Genomic DNA, 17,570 nt, shown 5'->3' with positions numbered 1-17,570 from the left:
TCCTTCAGTTTGAATCTGAGACCACACCTAGGCACATAAATCATTTACATATATACATGTGGTGAAAGGAGAAGTGAGACTGAGGGTGTGACTCAAGACAGCAGGAGAGGGAAGGTGGGGCACTGAGGACTATGATCAAAGCACAAAAAACTACAATTAAATGCAATTAACACGCCCCAATAAAGAAAAACAGAAAAGGAACTACTTGTCACAGAGCATTTAATATGTGTCTGCCAGGCAGTTTTACATCTATTATTAATCTCCACTTACTCCTGTGAAGGAATCATGTGACAAATAAACAATGAAGACTGAGAGTTAGGATCATCTGTCCAAGGCAACCTGGTTAGCTAATGGGAGACTGGGATTCCAACCCTGGTTAGCTGATTCTGAAGCCTGGCCTGCACTCTTTTCTATTACTCCATGCTGCCTCCTAAAGGCTGAAGGGTGTCCATATCTTCAGCTTGATGCTGTTGCCTGAGCCTCTTTACGACTCAAATAGAGATCATGAAGGCTGTTCCCTCTACCCCTCACCATAAACCCAGGAATCTAAACCTCTGTGGACTTTGTGAGCAGACAGTTTTTGTGCCTAGGCCTGCCTTGGGTGTTGCTACGGCAAAGCTGGTGGCCAGAACACTCTGATAAAGCTGATGGGCAGAAAGACAGACCCTTTGGAAAAGGTCAGCAGAGGTCAAAGACTTTGGAAATGTTACTGACAACAGCCCCTAGGACAAGAGAGCGGGATCCTGCCTCTCGGTTGGCTGGTCACATACACTAGTAGACTAAGGGAGGTCAAGAAGGGGAGAGGGGTCAGAAGTTGGCAGGCCTGCAGGCCCTGAGTGACAGCAACTTGTTCAGGTCTAGAAGGGAGAAATAAGTGGGCTGATGGTTTTGGCCCTCGAGGCTGGGAAACTAGGGTAGTGGTATAAATGGATGACTATTAAAAAGGCAGGTGGGAGAAATGCAAAGGTGGGGGCTTAGGGCATCCGTTCCAAGTCACCGGACAGGAAAGCAAGTCCCTGGAACAGCTCAAAGGGCTAACCTTGGCCTGGGGGCCTGGGGGTGGAGGGAATCTCATAAAAGACCCTCACTTCTTCATTTTAAAGGTGTTCGATCTGGAAGAGGAGTGTGGAGGGCTTCTTGTAGAGTGAACTCTGGTAGCTAGGGGACGAGGGGATATGAGCCAGGAGAAAGTGACTAGGCATACTGATTTTAAGGCACGGCAGAGAGAAACCCCACATACACGCTCTGATGCTCCAAATGTCTTGCCAGAGAGCTTTCCAAAGGTCGGAGTTGGAAGCAGTCTGCTTGGGAGTGGTGCTGAAGTCTCTGCTTCTGGGGGCACTGAGTCCTTGTTCTAAAAGTTCCAGTCACCCTAGTTGTAGTCGCCTTGCCACAGGGCACTTGAGAGCACAGACAAGGTCCAGTTATGAAACCAGTATGCCTATGGCTGACAGGAGGTAACAAGACTGGGTTCCTGGAAGTGTCCCCAGCCCAAGGACATCACATATGCTGGAAGGTAACTGGGATGGCTGGCCTGGAAGGCAAAGGCTGCAGGACAGAACAAATTTCACAGTCTGATATTGGGAAAGTCAGCTGGTAGAAGTTACACGCTGATCACAGCTTCTTAAAAAGGTGTTCCCATCGGTCATTGTGAAGCAAAGTGGGACACCCAAGCAAGGACTGGGACGCCTCAGTTTTTGACAGAACCCAAGGGAATGGCCACCAATATTGGAGAGATAAGACAATCATTTGGGTGATGCAGAGGGCCTGAAAAGAACCATCTAGTCCTTTCAGACCCCATGGAGTATGAGCCGTACCCAGAGGAACCTAGGCTCCAGCCCCAAGAATGGGTCCCCAGCCTTGTAGGAGCAGTGGCCAACGAATAAAGAGGTGGTTTTCCACTATCATCTCAGGGTCTGGGTCTCCCACATGCTGGCTTTTAGAAGTTGATAGGGATAAGGAGAACTAAGAAGGAAAAGGCTACCTGAAGGTGTCTGGCAGTGAACTGAGCGCCAGACTTAGATAGGACCAGGTCAGCCCAAGTCTGGTGCACACTATCTCTGTAATGACACTGACACTCCTGAAGGGAGGACATTCATCATTCAGCAAGTGTTTATAGAATATTTACTATGTGCCAAGAACCATGCGGGTATGGGGGAAACTAACATCAGTGTGGTTTGCAGTCTCAGAGGCCAGTCAGATGAGAAGCCTCCTACTTTGTTACTGTTGATTTTGGTTTCTTTTGTTTTGTTGGAGACAGGGTCTCAGTTATAAAGCTCAGGTTGGCCTGGAATTCACTCTGAAGTTCAGGCTGTCCTCAAACTTAACTTCCTCATGTCCCAGCCACCTGAGTACAAGTACAGTTGTGAGTGAACAGGACACCATGGCTCAGAATAATGGTGAGGCATAAATGACATTGCAGCAGGGCCAAGACCCAGGAGAACAAATCTGTAACAGGGGTCAGCAGGGCTTGACATGACTTCCCTCGCTCCCCCGATCCTATTCTGGAGGTCACAGGAGAAAAAGAACACTCTTGGGAAGGGCCACCAATCAAGAAAACTCACACTGGGGCTGAAGAAATGGCTAAGCAATTTAGGGAACTTCCTGTTCCTCCAGAGGACTCAAGTTCAGTTCCCGACAACTGTGTTGCATCTATAACTAGAGCTCTAGAAAGACTCGATGCCTCTCACCTCCAAGGACACCTGCACTCACTCAGCTGGACATATCTACTTCACCGAATAATTTTTAAAAATGTTGAAAACAAACCTTCACAGTTTACTGCAGAGTAAACTTACACCCCACCCCCACGCCCCGACCGGGTCAAGAACATACACCAACCACCAGAGGACAAATCACACATTGACACTTAACGTTGGGAAACAGATCACTCTTTTAGCTCAAGGAAAGTAATGGTGCTACAAGTGTGGCTGGAGCACTCTCCTTCCAGTCTCCCCCTCTCCCCCCACAGTTCTCACCTCCACCCAGTAGTTCCTTGACGATGCTGTAGTCGTCGGCCAGGACAGCATAGTGCAGGGCTGTGCAGCCTTTGAAACTCGCACGGTGGTTTAGTCGGTTGTTGAAGTCATCCTCTCGAGTGACTAGGACTGAGGAACAAAAAAACCCAACCCTCCATTAGTAACACATCAGTCTGTGCATGTTCAGGGTTCCCCCTTTACTTCCCTTACCCACCTCCTTTTAGTGTGTGTGTGTGTGTGTGTGTGTGTGTGTGTGTGTGTGTGTGTGTGTGTGTGTGTGTACACAGGGAACCTCACTATGAAGATCAGGCTGGCTCAGAACTAGCAGAGATTAGCCTGCCTCTACCTCTCAGTGCTGGGATTAAAGTGTGTTCCACCACATTTAGTTCTTTTTGTTCCAACCCCCCCCCCCCCACTTTCCTCTGAGACAGAGTCTCACCATGTAGGCCAGACTAGCCTTGAACTCACAGATCCAACCACTCTGTCTCTAACCTAGTATTGGCATTAAAGGCCAGTGCCACTGTGCCACAGTACTGGTCTTTGATCTTTTAGGACAAAAGACCAGCTATGGCTGGACTTTAACTTGCAGTAATCCTCCTGCCTCTACCTCTCATGTGCAGGGATTCCAGGTGTGAGCCACTATGTCCGGTCTCACTTACTTTCTTTTTATTTTTTTAAAAATGTTTTTGAGATCAGGTTTTTTTCTATATACTTCAGGCTGGTTAAACTTACAGTAGCCTGTTTGCTTCAACTGCCTGGCTCTTCACCATTTTAATTTATGTATGTAATTCTAAACATTAAGTAGCACCTACATCATGTGTCTGGCCATCTGGGCTGGGCAAGAGGAGGTAAAACAGTGTGGTTTGCTTCATGAGCACTGGCCAACATGTAGGAGCCATTCTGGGGACTTGAACTGAATCGGTGTGGTGTCTGACCTAATCTGACAAAAGAGCAGATAATGCGCAGATGTTCAGTGTGTGCAGATAAAGTCTGTGTTGGGGTGTGTTAGGATGACACAGAGCCGGGGGACAGGTGAGCTGAGCTCAAGAGGAAAAGGTTCACGGAACACTGGGTAACTCAAAGAATGAGGAGTCTAGTGAGGAGGTGGAGGTGGGGCCAGAGGCTATCTGTGCAAAAGCCACATACCTCTGCTATGGACAATTTGGCATGTGACTTAAGGCTTAAGATCTGATTTACAAAACTACAGAAGAGTACGAAGAAGAAAAAGGAGCCAATGAATACCTCAGCAACCTGAGAACACATTTAACATTTCAGTCTAGCTCTTCAGAGATTGCACTGGGCCTGTGTGTGCATTCCCTACAAAGTTGGAATTTATTGTATCTGTAATTTGCTTTTTGGTGGCACCGAGGACTGTACCTGTTGTTGAACACATCTTTGTGCATGAGAGACAAGATTCTACCACTGAGCTCCCTCCCAGTTCCTGCAATCTGAATTTTGTTCCCCCAAGACATGGTTTTTTTGTGTAGCTCTGGCTGTCCTGGAACTTGCTTTGCCCATCTCTCTCCCTGAGTGCTGGACTAACGGCGTGCACCACCACTGCCTAGTGTCATTAATTTTTTTCACTCTTAAAAACATTTTCGGAAGGTAAGGATAGACAAACCCTGTAAATCCTCAGGCTTGCTTCAGTCTCCTACTCATGTTCCTCTCTTTCCTCTCTTCTAGTTCATTATAAAACAAGCAAACAAGCAGGCAGAAAACAAACCTGAGGTTGTTAGCACTGTTCAAGCCTTCTAGGTTGGTGGATAGATGCACATCTGCTTACCAGACAGGTCCTGGCTTATGCTGTTGCCAGATACTTTTAGACTGGCTAATAAACTAGAAGGTTCTACACCTCTGAGGCATGCCCTGAGAGGAAAGGCCCCACAGAGTAAACAGATCCTAGTCTGCTTTTGTGATGAAGTTTCAATTTTTTCTAATGTTTACTCTTGAACTCAGTTTGTTGGGGGCAGAATCTAGGACCTAAGTCCTACCTCCCTATGTCCTGGCTCTCCTGTCCTGGTACTAACCCTGTAAAGGGAAGCTCTTTCAGCCTCTTGAGGTACAAAAGAATGTGGGCAAAGCAAGGTGTGACCTTGCCTAGACAGAAACATAAGGCAGGTAATTCCTAAATCATTCTTCCTGAGTGTTTTCTGAATAAGCTGATAGCATTCCCTCTCCTATAGACACTATATAAATAAAGTTCTAAAAGCCAGAAGGCTGTTCAGTAGCCATAATCCAGTCCTACTTTTTAAGAAGAGAATAATATGAAAGCTCAGCTCACTTGGCTAGTTAAGTGGTTGTGTAAGAAGCGTGGGAGGCTGAGGTGGAAGGACTGCTAGAGCCTAGTCAGACTCACCTCAGCACCAGGGTGAATTCTTGCTCTTTGTGCCAATAAAAGAACAAAGCACAGAGAAAGCAGAGTGGGGATGATGTGGTGCCAGCCCTAGCATCTTGTATTCTCTTCTTTTCTTTCTCAGACAACGCTGTAGGACATTCGGTGGAACCTAGCTATACCATATGACAGCCTGAGGTCACAGCCAGCATCCTAACAAGCTTGCCTGTGTGGAAGCATTTCAAACCTCTGGCCAAAATGAAGATGGCAGAGCTCAGAGCTGGAGACCAGACCACACTGCTTGCCCTAGAGTGTAATGTGACCTCCTCTTGGGTATCCAGAACAGTAAGAAAATTTCTGAGCAGCAAAAATTAGATGGGCCTCTAGGCACATCTGAGGGGGCAGTATTTAGAATAGCCTAGCCTCTGGGCACACCAGGCTAATTATGTATATTAGCCTGGGCACATTTGAGGGGTACCAGGATTAGCCTGGCCTCTGGGCACATATGAGGGGGCTTATCTAGATTAGCATAGCCTATGGGTGCATGTGATGGTATCTGTACTTTCCCTTTACAAGCCCTTTAAGAACTCAGTGACCAACCTTTAGTCACAGTCATGATAGTCACTCACTTGGTTATACCCCACACTGGGAACTGTGTCTCTAATCCACTGCAAATTAGGAGAAGGAAATAAGGCTGGGAAAGACAATTCAGAGTCAAGCAGATTGATCACAATCAAACGCTAGCCAGGCAGGGAGGGAAAGGAACAGGACAATGAAAAGCTGAAAAGGATTCTAAGCACAGCACCTCAAAAGGCCCTAAGGGCATCTCTGAACTGCCACACAGGACATTAACTGCTGGATGTAATGATAAACTGGAAGAAAAGTGATAGTTGGCTCAAGAAAGCAAGAAGGGTGTAATCCATTTTACAGAGGAAGCCTATCATTCATTCAACAAACAAGTGTAATGAGCACCAGCCCACATGGTAGATGTAATAATGAATGAATAGGGCCATTTCCAACTTTAAGAATTAACTGTCTGATCCAAGAATCAAACCAATACTGTGTTTTCACAAGTGTGCTGGCAAGGCTACGCATACAAGGTGCTTACCACAAAAAGCAAGTGATTTCAAGGAACACAGAGGGGACTATGTGAGGAAAATGTCAGCTCACACCATAGTGAGGACCAGTACCATAGCCCAGTGACAAGCACTATTCCTGAAGCATCCTGCTCACTGAGGTCTCACCTCTTTTTCTGAAAATACAGTTGTACCAGCCAGAATGCCGCCCTCATCCTTTACTGGTCACTTGGCTGGCTAGTTCTTTTTTGGCCTTGAACAAAGAGTCACTTTGTCCAGTGATCTTTCCTGCACCTGAGGTAGGTATTTGCTCCTGAGGGATCCTCTAGCATCTCCTCCCTCTCTCAAAGACATTCCACCGCAGTCATGTGCGCCTGTGCCTGGGCTTTCCTACCAGGCAGAGTCATTGTTTTCTTCGTAGGTAGCGAGTGAGTCCAGAGCTCACAGCCCGGTCCCAAGCTGACAAGTGTTTGCCGAAATTAGCAAGTAGACATAAACTGAGTGCCTCTTTTATGAATAGCAAGAATCTAAAATACTAAAAAATTTAAAACTTTTTTTCCCCAAAATCTTTTTCAATGCTGACACCTTTCTGATTTTGGTTGGGACTGGTGACAGGAGCAGAGGCAGGAGGATTACAAGTATGAAGCTATCCTGAATTATACAGAAGACTTTGTCTTAAAAAAAAGTTCCTGATTTTGGAGCATTTAGAGTTCATATTTTTTGATTAAAGATGCTCAACCAATAACACCTATATACAAACATTCCAAATTCCACACAAACTCCTAAATCTGAGATCCTTTTGGTGTCAAGCATTCTGGATAGGTATGTTCAACATCTCACCCAGATAAAGTCCAGATATTGGTTTGTGGAAACCAATAATAACATCTACAAACAAATATTTAGTGAAGGCAGCAGAGAGTGGCTAGCAATTGAGCAAGCTCTGGAGCCAGACCACTTATGTTTGAACCCTAAATTTACCACTAAGGTTCACATCATCTGCTTGACCTCTCTGTGCCGACAAACTTATCTGTCTGTAATGGAAAGAACAGGAACGTCTTGGTGAGCGGGTTTAGTAACACATCTTATACTCACCTTGTCTTGGTGTCAGCCATTATCTTTTTTACCTAGTCTCTCACAAAGGCCCTGCCTCACAAAGGCATAGGCAGGTATGAGGTAACAACCACCTGTTCCATGTAGCACGGAACCAGCAGGGTCTGGTTAGAGCCCCGCAATGATGGTGCTCTCCAGAGTCCATAAGGACTTTCATTTCGGAACTTCTCTGGGGGCTATAAGTTTATGTTCCCATTTCATAGGGGACTCTGTTCAGAAGGGTGACATTTGGTGTCTATTCCGTGCTTGGCGTGAAGCTTTCTCTACAGTGCCCACCGTTAGCAGCCTGTTGTCACCACAGGTTCATATTTGAAAGCGAGGTCCCAAGCATCTAACAAGCTAGCCTGGGTGGAAGCACTTCACACCTTTAGTCAAAATGGAGACGGAAGAATAACTTTGGGAAGGATTAGGAGGTGAGGCCTTTTTGGAGAAGCTGTGACACTGAGTACAGGCTTTGAGGTTTTAAAAGCCCATACCTGGCTCAATCTCTTTATCTCTACCTCCAACTTGGGGTAAAATGTGAGCTCTCAGCTACTTCTCCAGTGCCAAGCCTGCCTGTCTGCTCTCATCATGCTTCTTGCCATGGGCTTAACCCCTGGAACTGTAACCAAGTTCCAATGGAAAAAAATGTTTTTGCCTTTGTTATGGTGTTTCTTCATAATAACAGAGGAGTAACTAAGTCACAGCCTCACTGCTAAGTGCTAAAAAGATCCGCTCCTGAGATCCCATACTCTTCTCAAGCCATAAAAGATGGACGGAGGTGGAACAGGGGAGAAGAAAAGGGACTACATGGCCCCAGCCCTCTGCCCAGGAGTAAGTAAGTTCATGAAGGGAGATGTCCAAGCCTGTGTCACTAGCGGGCCATCAAAGTCGTCTTCTGAGGCCCGGAATTTAGGGCAGGCTGGCCTTTATTCAGTGAACTATCTCCTTCTCAACAAAGACATCTTCCCACTTGTGCACAGGAGTGGCAGGCTTTTCTTCCAGAGAAGCTTTTCCTGTCTCTGCAGAAGGAAGTCCCATACCCGTCCAGTGGGAGTGACAGCCTCTACTCTGCTCACTTCTGCCCCACCTCACCTGTGAAAGTTAGTACATTTATGCCTAAGTGGTCCATAGTCAGGCCAGGGCCACAGCAGCAGAATCTCCATGGCCTTCATGAAGCTCTGACCACGTCCTTGCCCCACACAAACAAACAGCCCTGCTTCCCATGTTGAGAAATACTTAAGGTGAAGATGTCACAAAGTCTGCCTGCCATCTTAGCTCTGTCACGTACTAATTTCTATGTAAAATGGGTATGATGGTTATTAATATGGGGAATGCAGAACAGTTAATGTTATGGTACTGAAGTACCAATACTTACAATTAATTTTAAGCATAAAATCTTACTATAATACAAAATAATTAAATATGACAGAGAGTGAGGGTGTCACTATGCACCCCAAGAAGTACATAGCACTCAGGAGAAGAGGCAGGTCTACATATGAGTTCAAGGCCAGCCAGGCCTACAACATGAGACCCTAGCTCCAATAAATAAATAAATCATCTAAAAAGTAACACGAATACTTACAACAATGAATTCATAAAGGCCAAAGGTAGAAACGGCACAGCATCCATAAACTGATGGATAAGCATGTTACAACAGAGCACTGTTCAGCCACGAAGAGGAATGAAGTAATGACATTTGCCACAATGAGCATGAAACACAATGCTAAGTAAAGTTGGTCACAGATGAGCATGCAGCATCAGGTTTAGTGGCACATGCCAATAATCTCAGCACTTTGAAGAAACAAGAGTCTTGGGAAGGCCAAGGCCAGTCTGAGTTCCTACCTCAAAAGCAAAGCAAAATGTCCCTAAGAAGAAGTGCATATTATCTGACATTTTCTGAGTTCTTCTGATGTTATCCTGCTTGGTTGGAACCATCCCTAACACTAATACTGGAAAATGGCAGAAGCTCATTTCATATTCAGTGGAGGGTAGGTACTATGGTAAGAAAATAATGGTTTGTATTTACTGAATTTTCTCCCCAAGACAGACTTTCTCCATGTAGCCCTGGCTGTTCTCCAACTAACAGACACCGACCTGCCTCTGCCTCCCAGAGTGCTGGGATTAAAGGTGTGTGCCACCATGCCCAGCATACTGACCTCTTACTGGTGTAGGACCAGGCCAGGCAGTTGATCAACTATCTTCCTCACAAGAGTGTCCTAGGCTGCCATTTAATAGGTGAAGAAACAGAGTCTCAGCTCAGGTAGAGGGTTTAAAGTGGAGCCATCAGTCAATGGCTGTCTGTTCAGCTCAGACACTTGCCTCCTTTTCTGTGTGATTATGACTTCCTTTTGGTCTCTTATTTACTTACAGTGGACTCAAGTGGCCTGAGATCATGATCTCCCTTCCTCTATGTATTCTAGTCATGTCTAGTTCACACTACATTAGTTGACATTTTCTCCTGCATGGACTTAGACTGTTTTATGCATACATTCTTGAATGTGGCAAGTGCTCAATAAATATTTCTTTAGTGAAATTTTAAGCTTGTCTTCCCAAGGTTCTTGAAGTATGGATATTGTTATCAGTATGAGCCATGGCTGAGGCTAGCTTCAGGTCCAACCTTCACTTAAAAATGGTGTCGCAGGTACCATGCTCTCAGTTAATGGACTCTAAACTTTCTCCTTAACAACAGGGCCCTTCTTGCCCCCACCCCCACCCCAAGTATAACAAAAAGGCTGGCACCTACAGGCTCAGCAAAGGTGTGACAGATGAAGACTGGGCCAGCAATCTTCTGATGGGCTGGCTGGCAAGCAACTTGAAGGTTGCTTGTTGATTCTGGGTGGCGTCCTCTTGGGCCCAGGGTTCCCTTAGTAGAGAACCAGGTGAGGCACTTCAGACCCAAGTCACACCCTCCCATTATCAAATGCAAAAAGGGGGCAAACTCCTAAGAGTCTATTATGGTCTGTATCAAACCTAAGCATTGCTTCAGTTTCTTTTATTTCCTGATTCTTAGAGTAATATGGTGCTCAGTGGTCTCTGGACCCCTTTGCTTTGCTCTATAATTACCTACTGCTCACCCTCTCCCATCTTAACCAAAGTGTACCCCTGCAGCTCCAGCGTTCCTCAGGGACAAGCCGGCAGAAGAGCAAGAAGCCCGCTTCTCAGTAGCTACACAACCTGGCTGGTCCAACTCGGTCCCTCAGTGATCCCTGTCTCTGCACCTGCTTGCCTCTCTTCTGCCTTTTCTTCAAGATGTTAAAAACTCGCAATAAAAAACAAATACAAAACGCTGTAATTAATAGCCAATTCCAAGCCAACCAAGTATCTCTACTAATAAACCTCAACACTTGCAAAAAGAACAATAAATTCTGCCCCTCTCTGGTTCTGAGGTGGTCTCTTTTATATACTCTGTGTTGTGTGTATGCATGTGGGTAAGCGTGTCTACATATATATTTATTTTCCTTTATTTCCCATCCAGGGAGGGGCAGAATAATGAACTGCGTGCGTCAGGGAAGATGAATCTGGGATACTAGGGAGCAGTGCAGTAAAAAGATTAAAGTGTTATTATTGTTGGTTTTTTTCCCCCATGGTCCATTGTGACAGCTCGACCGTCATCTGTAAAAAATGTCTCAGCGAGAGATAATCATCGGAAACTCAATAAAGCGTCAGGGGGAGCCTCAGCCCCCATCAATCACTGGGTGCCTGGAAAATTTCAACCCTCTGTCTCCCTTCCTGCTATCCATATAAATGTCTCTAATATATTTTGTGTTGTGTGTGGGACCCAACCCTGATTTGGAACTTTTGATGAAAAAATATTTATACACAAAATATGTAAATCAGTTAAAAATCACAAGACTAGCTCTTTGCCACCCCATCATACTTTTCTCTTATTTTTATAAATGTATCAAATTTATTCTTTTTAATAAAACATGCCAACTACTCTCTATCTTTCGCTTTTGCCTAAGAGAGAAAGATATATATTATATATATGTAGGTTTGGAGGGCTAAAAGTATGGACACAATTAACCTAACTGACTAACACATGTCATCTTGAAGTTGGCCAAAATGCCAGAGTGACAGCCCTCTGTCCACCCTGCTGACTCTATGGCAGTATTGAGAAATGGCTTACAGAACTACTGGCTCTGGAGGGGCAATGAGACTCTTGAGTGGACCTGGACAAGGATGAAGAAGAGTCAGGGCATTAATAAAACAATGTGCCTAGGAGCTTTTAGCCTGCTGATTTCCCAAGCCTCTGGAGAAGCCTGAGGTCTTGGCACACTCAGTGAGAGGCACATGCAGCCTGGAATGGTCTCTGAGCTCTATACAAGGCAAGGAAACAGTTTTGTTGGCACTGGACATCACTAGAAAAATGATATCCTCTCTCTGTCTCTCCCTCTGTGTGTCTCTCTCTGTATCTGTGTCTGTGTGTCTGTCTGTCTCTCTCTGTCTCTGTGTGTGTGTGTCCGTGCGTACGCACACGTGTGTCCCCTAGAGCTGGAGTTATAAGATCCAACTGATATGAGTGCTAGGAACCAAATTCTAATTCTCTGAGGGAGCAGCAAATGCTCTTTCACCTCCATGGACATCAGTGTTATTTGCCTTGGTTTCCTTGAGTAAGCACATAATGTTGAACACCAGATCAATAAATGTTACTTGCTGCTGCCTTAGCTGTCCACATGGTGTGGCCTCATTAGAGAAGTACTCTCCTCTTCTCTACCCCTGAAGTTGTCAGTTCCTGCAGCACCCTCTCTTTGGCGTTGTCTGTTTTGATAATGGAATCCTGGTGTCTTGATCTACCCCAGTCTGCTAATGCTGTGTTGCTATGGCTCACTGCTCACTGAAAGATGTGCTGCATGGACGGTATACCCTAGGATGTTTATTCGCCAGCCTGAAACAAGACTTCTTCTTCTTCTGAATATTTATTTACTTATGAGTACATTGTACCTGTCTTCAGGCGCACCAGAAGAGAGCATCAGATCCCATTACAGATGGTTTTGAGCCACCATATGGTTGCTGGGAACTGAACTCAGGACCAGTCAGTGCTCTTAACTGCTGAGCCATCTCTCCATCCCTGAAACAGGACTTCTACATTTCCCACCTCTGAGCATTTTGGACATGGCATATCACTGTTGCACTCACACCTATCTGTCCTCTGGAAGCTACCTCAAACCTTCCTAGACAGTGAGAATCAAAACTAATTTTTTTCCTTGACTACTTCAGCTCAGTGTTCTTTGACTGAACTCTGCTGTGACTCGTACTTGTGAGTGGATCCTTCTCTAATGGTCTTGGCTGCACCTTTACTATTACTAGCTGTTGCCATTCTTAGCACATTATGCTTGCATGTTATCTTGCATTTTCTCAATTGCTTTTAGGAGTATGTCAACTGACCCCCTTCCCTGGGGGTTGGGAGCAAAGGGGGCTCATAATATAGCCCAGGCTAGCCTTAAGCTTTCAATCTTCCTGCCTTAGCCTCCTGAGGGCTGGGATTATAGGTGTGCAACACTATACCAGAGATCAAGTGATTCTTATAACAAATCTGTGGTATGAGAAATAAGTCTCTATAGATGAGAAAACCAGCACAGAAACAGAATGAATTGCCAAGGTCACATCATTAAGTAATGGGCAACCCACTTCTTAGATTCAAATTAATATTTGGCTCTCTGAGGATACTCAAAGACCCTGCAGCTTCCTATGGACATAATGAGACTACTGATCATGATGAGGCACAAAGAGAGGTTTTCATTAGTGGAATTCCTCTTACATTCCAAGCAGAGGGAGGGATAAATATATTACTTCTAGCTCTCTTAATCACTTTTATTTTATAAATTAGGAGAGAGCATTCTGAGAAGTCTAGGGAACTGCTCCAGGTGTAAAACCTACTGAATAGCCAACAAACCCACCAGGGGCTGGTGGAAGAGGGCTAGCACGTATGCAGGGTTAGGTCTTGGGGGTGGGGGTGGGGTAAGACCCAAACTCTCTCCTGGGAGTCTCTGTATTCCTATTAGTCTGCATTCTCTGGGGTCATGTGTTCTCTCTTGTGCCAGGGAAGGCTTGGGCACGTGGTGCTTAATATATACTGAGTGATTAACTTATTTGGAATATACACTGGTGAGACTGCACCTGGCACGGCCTGGGGGTGGGAAGAACTATGATAGTATAGAGAGCAGTTCCATTACCGCCAACCGGGACTCCTAGCCATCTCCTGAACTCCAGGGCACTTGTCCACTGGTTTGTGATTCGCCAGCTTGCACAGTCTTGTCTCCCATCTGAAGGCAAGAGATGGGGGAGTCAGCTAGAGCAGGCCAGGACCTGATGCCCCTGTGGAAAGGGGTGCATGGGTAGGAGGGCTTGGCTCTGGCAAGTCCAGTCTGACAAACCTTTACCCCAGAAGAGCCCTATGCCAACCCAGTTCTTCAGGACTCATCTTTATTCAGCTGCCACTTGAAGCTGAGAAGAGAACCTGATTTACAGCCTGTTCTGGCCATGTTTCTACCGTGTTTTATTGTTTTAATTGTACATATGAGAGGCACTCGGAGTGCTCGCTTGCATTTCTGACAGCACCAGACACGATGTTTATAATCGTTACTTATAAGCAGCCTGCGGCATCCACAGCTGGGCGACTTGTTTACTGTTACCACTAATTTAATGCCTCCTCCACCTGAGGATCTGAGCCCAACACCCACCGCCCAGCCACAAGTGGAAATCTCCTGGAATGAGCCGATGGGCTGAGGCTATGAAGGGAATGTGGTCAAGACAGGGAAATAGCTGCAGAGATGGCTATATTCCCACCTGCCATATCTGTCCCATCAGTGTCCCCTCCTTTGAATATATTTGCTTCCCCCTTCCTCTTACCCCTGAAGCCCAGCTCAGATCTCTCTTCCTTTGAACTTATTACTTGTTCTATGTGGAGATGAGCATTCAAAATCATAGAAATCATACAATTACGGAGGCCTTTGGCCTATATAATCCAGTGACCCCTGGCAAGACTCTTCCTCAAGAAAGCCTTGTGGGCAGACATTGAGCCTGTTAGTGCTCCCTGATATATTACTCACTACCTTCAAATCAGATGTCCTGACTTATACTGAGCCCAAACTTATCTACACAGAGAAACTTCATGAAATGCCACTGAGTTTTAGATCCATATGTTTATTGCTATTCAGTCTAACAGTCCTATAACATGGGTACTGTTATCCCTGTATTACAGAGAGTCTGGAAGTCAGAACTTTATGTCACTTGCCAGTCAGTGACGGGACTTAGAGGAACCATGGTTTCCTGGCAGTTATCTCCTGAGTTTTTTTCCAAGGCACCATTATGACTCTGAAGACACCACTCTGAGAGCTGCAGAGAATGGCAACAACAGTTAAACCAAGGATATTTCCACACCAAGTATTCCTGGGTCAGCTGCACAGCAAGCCAATCCTCACCCACAAACATCGACCTTGACAACGGGGCACACGTTTGCAATGCACCTGCCTAAGCAGACTTCCTCGAGGGGCCATGCTGGCATGACAGGCAGAGAGAGAAAGGCTTTTCTAGGCATGACTGACCAATGACAGAGCCTCAGCAAGAAGAACGAAGACCATTCTTCCCTCTTCAGGCTGGGTATGTTCTGGGCAAGCAGCATAGACATGAAGTGTCTCCTATCTTTTAGATTTACAGTTTGGAGGTTTCTCAGACAATGTAGCAATCTCCAACTCACCCTTAAGACCCAAATCAAAGTCACCCATCCAACGACAAGTCCAAGATGCAGCCTGCTCTTAGTGAAAGACCATCAGTACTCGTCTGTGCTGCTTACATTCTACATACAGCCAGCTACTCTACCACCCGGTAGTGAGATTCCTTGTTGAGATCCATTTCTTACTTGGCTATGAGAAATGCTGAGGGGCCGGACCACGTGTATTCATTTAGATATTCCCAGCATCTGGCCGAGTGCCCAAGATGTGGTAAAAGCAAGCTGAATTATAAATAAATGGAATTAATAAGCAATTGGAACTGTAGAGAACTTTGCAATTCACACATCACATTATTTTAGGTCTTGATCAACACGGCAATGCTGACAGGCAGACAAAGGGTACACTTCTGGGGTTAGGGAAATCTGGGCAAGGTCACAAGTTAGAATCTACCACCTTTCCTTAGTATCAAGGCTAAGCTGAGACCCACAGAAATAACAAATATAAAAATGTAGTACTGACTCTGTGCTCTGATAGCAAAGGACTGCACAGCTGCCTTGAGCCTGTGGCTTTTCTGTGGTACTGAGATTGACTGTTCTAAGTTCTTCCTCACATATCTTCCAGACACAAACCATGAAAGCATGTGTGCGCACACAGACAAACACAGACACATGCGCACACACGCACACGCGCTGATTCAGTCAAAAGAAAACCAAACCTCAGGAATCTTACACTTCAATCTATATCACCAATGGGGGGTGACCCAAAGCTGGGCACAGTGCCCTGCTTACAGCAGGCAGGCAATGAATACTAATAAAAGGAAGACAAGACAAAGTGTCTTTAAATGGAAAAGGTTAATACAATGCTAAGGATACCGGGGGCATCCAATGTTTTGATACTGGAACCTGACGATTTGGTCTAAAATATGTTGTATGGTCCTCATAGTTAACCTGGAAGCTAGAGAAGAGCCCCAAGATGACATATATGAACTGTCATCACCCTAATCCCAGTCAGAAATCAGAGAATAAAGTACACAAACAGAAATACCTTGGAAAATAAACTACAGTAGACAAAGATGTTCAATGAAGGCTGGGGCTCTTATAAGCTATCAAAAGAGTTTATTAATGACTCCTGAAAAAATTCTAGATTATATATACATCAAGAGCAAGAGTTCTGGAGATGGAATTCAGGGCTTCATGCCTACTAGCACGTGCCCTACTGCTGAGCAGTATCTCCAGCCTTAGAACAAGGGTTTTCAAAAAAGGTTCTTAAGCATTCTGATGGTTACTGAGTGCCTATAGGTTCCCTGAAAATAAGGTATTAATGTACAGGAGTAGGCAAGAGTCATTAGGACAAGGAAGGAAAATAAATGCTGGACACATTTTTTGTTTTAATAACAAACGATGAAAAAAATTTCTCAATTTTGTGGACAAAATATTTAAATGGAAGATGAAAAAGAAGGAACTTATTGATAATAGTTGTGATGTTGAAAATACATCGAAACTGTCAAAACTGCCTTGCCATAAGCTGGAGGGCTCTGAATCAACTGCCTTATGATCATCTGGCCTTAAAATTGCACTGTGATACAAAGTACGTCTGCCTATAACAGTGCTAGTACACAGGAATGTGATCAGTATAGTTCTGCATAACTACTCAATCTACAGAAAGCCTACTATTAATTGCAGGCCATACAGAGTGAGAAGAAATAGTTCATACATTAATCTTTCTTTCATGGCAGGTTTTCCTAGTATTTTTATTGTTTGTCTACCTACCTATTTGTCTACCTGCAATGAAGGTTGGTCAGCATGGCATTGAAAAGAACTCAGAGAGACTGGCCAAATTAATAAATGAATAAAGTCTTCATATGCACTATCTATGGTCCTTCAGTACTGAAGAGTCAAATGGAGTAGTCACACCTAAGACCAAATGGCCCCTAAAGTTGAAATTGCACACAATTTGGCTATTCCTAGGAAAAAAATATTGACCACTATTGTGTTGGCTTAGAATGAGCTTGAGCATCAACCTACAGAGCATTGGAGCACAGGGCACCTGGCCGCCAGCAAGCTGGACTGGATTCAGGGAAATCTGCTAAAATTCTGAGAACAGAAGAGAGGCATTCAAAGAATCCCTACTCCCCCTTGGCCCCACCATCTAAGTTTCTTTGCTTTCTAGTGAGAACACCAAGCAGCAGACAGACCTGGGCAGAAGGCTGTTCTTGAGAGACAGGAGGACAGCCTTCAGCAGAGTTCATTCTAGGCAGCAAACATAGGGCAGGTTTGGTGCTCCTAAACTTCACTTCTGTTTGAAGCATAAAGTAACACTCTTCCATCTCAAGGGAATTCACAGAGATGTAAGTCATGGCTTATACATGGAAATGTCAGCTGGGAAGGAGAGAAGACATATTGGCAAGCAAACAACCATAGAAGAG

The 17,570-nt window shown here is 45.1% G+C and overlaps 1 protein-coding gene across 2 annotated transcripts in view; it reads right to left on the bottom strand.

Annotated features, from left to right (window-relative positions):
* Clpb (caseinolytic mitochondrial matrix peptidase chaperone subunit B) overlaps positions 1 to 17,570 on the bottom strand; it is a 132,563-nt gene that overhangs the window by 72,810 nt on the left and 42,183 nt on the right. For both annotated transcript variants that reach the window (XM_032893088.1, XM_032893089.1), the window contains exon 5: positions 2,976 to 3,104. In XM_032893088.1, coding sequence (XP_032748979.1) covers positions 2,976 to 3,104 — 129 coding nt within the window. The remainder of the gene's footprint in view (positions 1 to 2,975; positions 3,105 to 17,570) is intronic.

This window comes from Rattus rattus, chromosome 2 (assembly GCF_011064425.1).
Source record: "Rattus rattus isolate New Zealand chromosome 2, Rrattus_CSIRO_v1, whole genome shotgun sequence".
Classification (NCBI taxonomy): Eukaryota; Metazoa; Chordata; class Mammalia; order Rodentia; family Muridae; genus Rattus; species Rattus rattus.
Note: the sequence above shows the minus strand (reverse complement) of the source record. Positions and strands in the feature narration are given on the sequence as shown.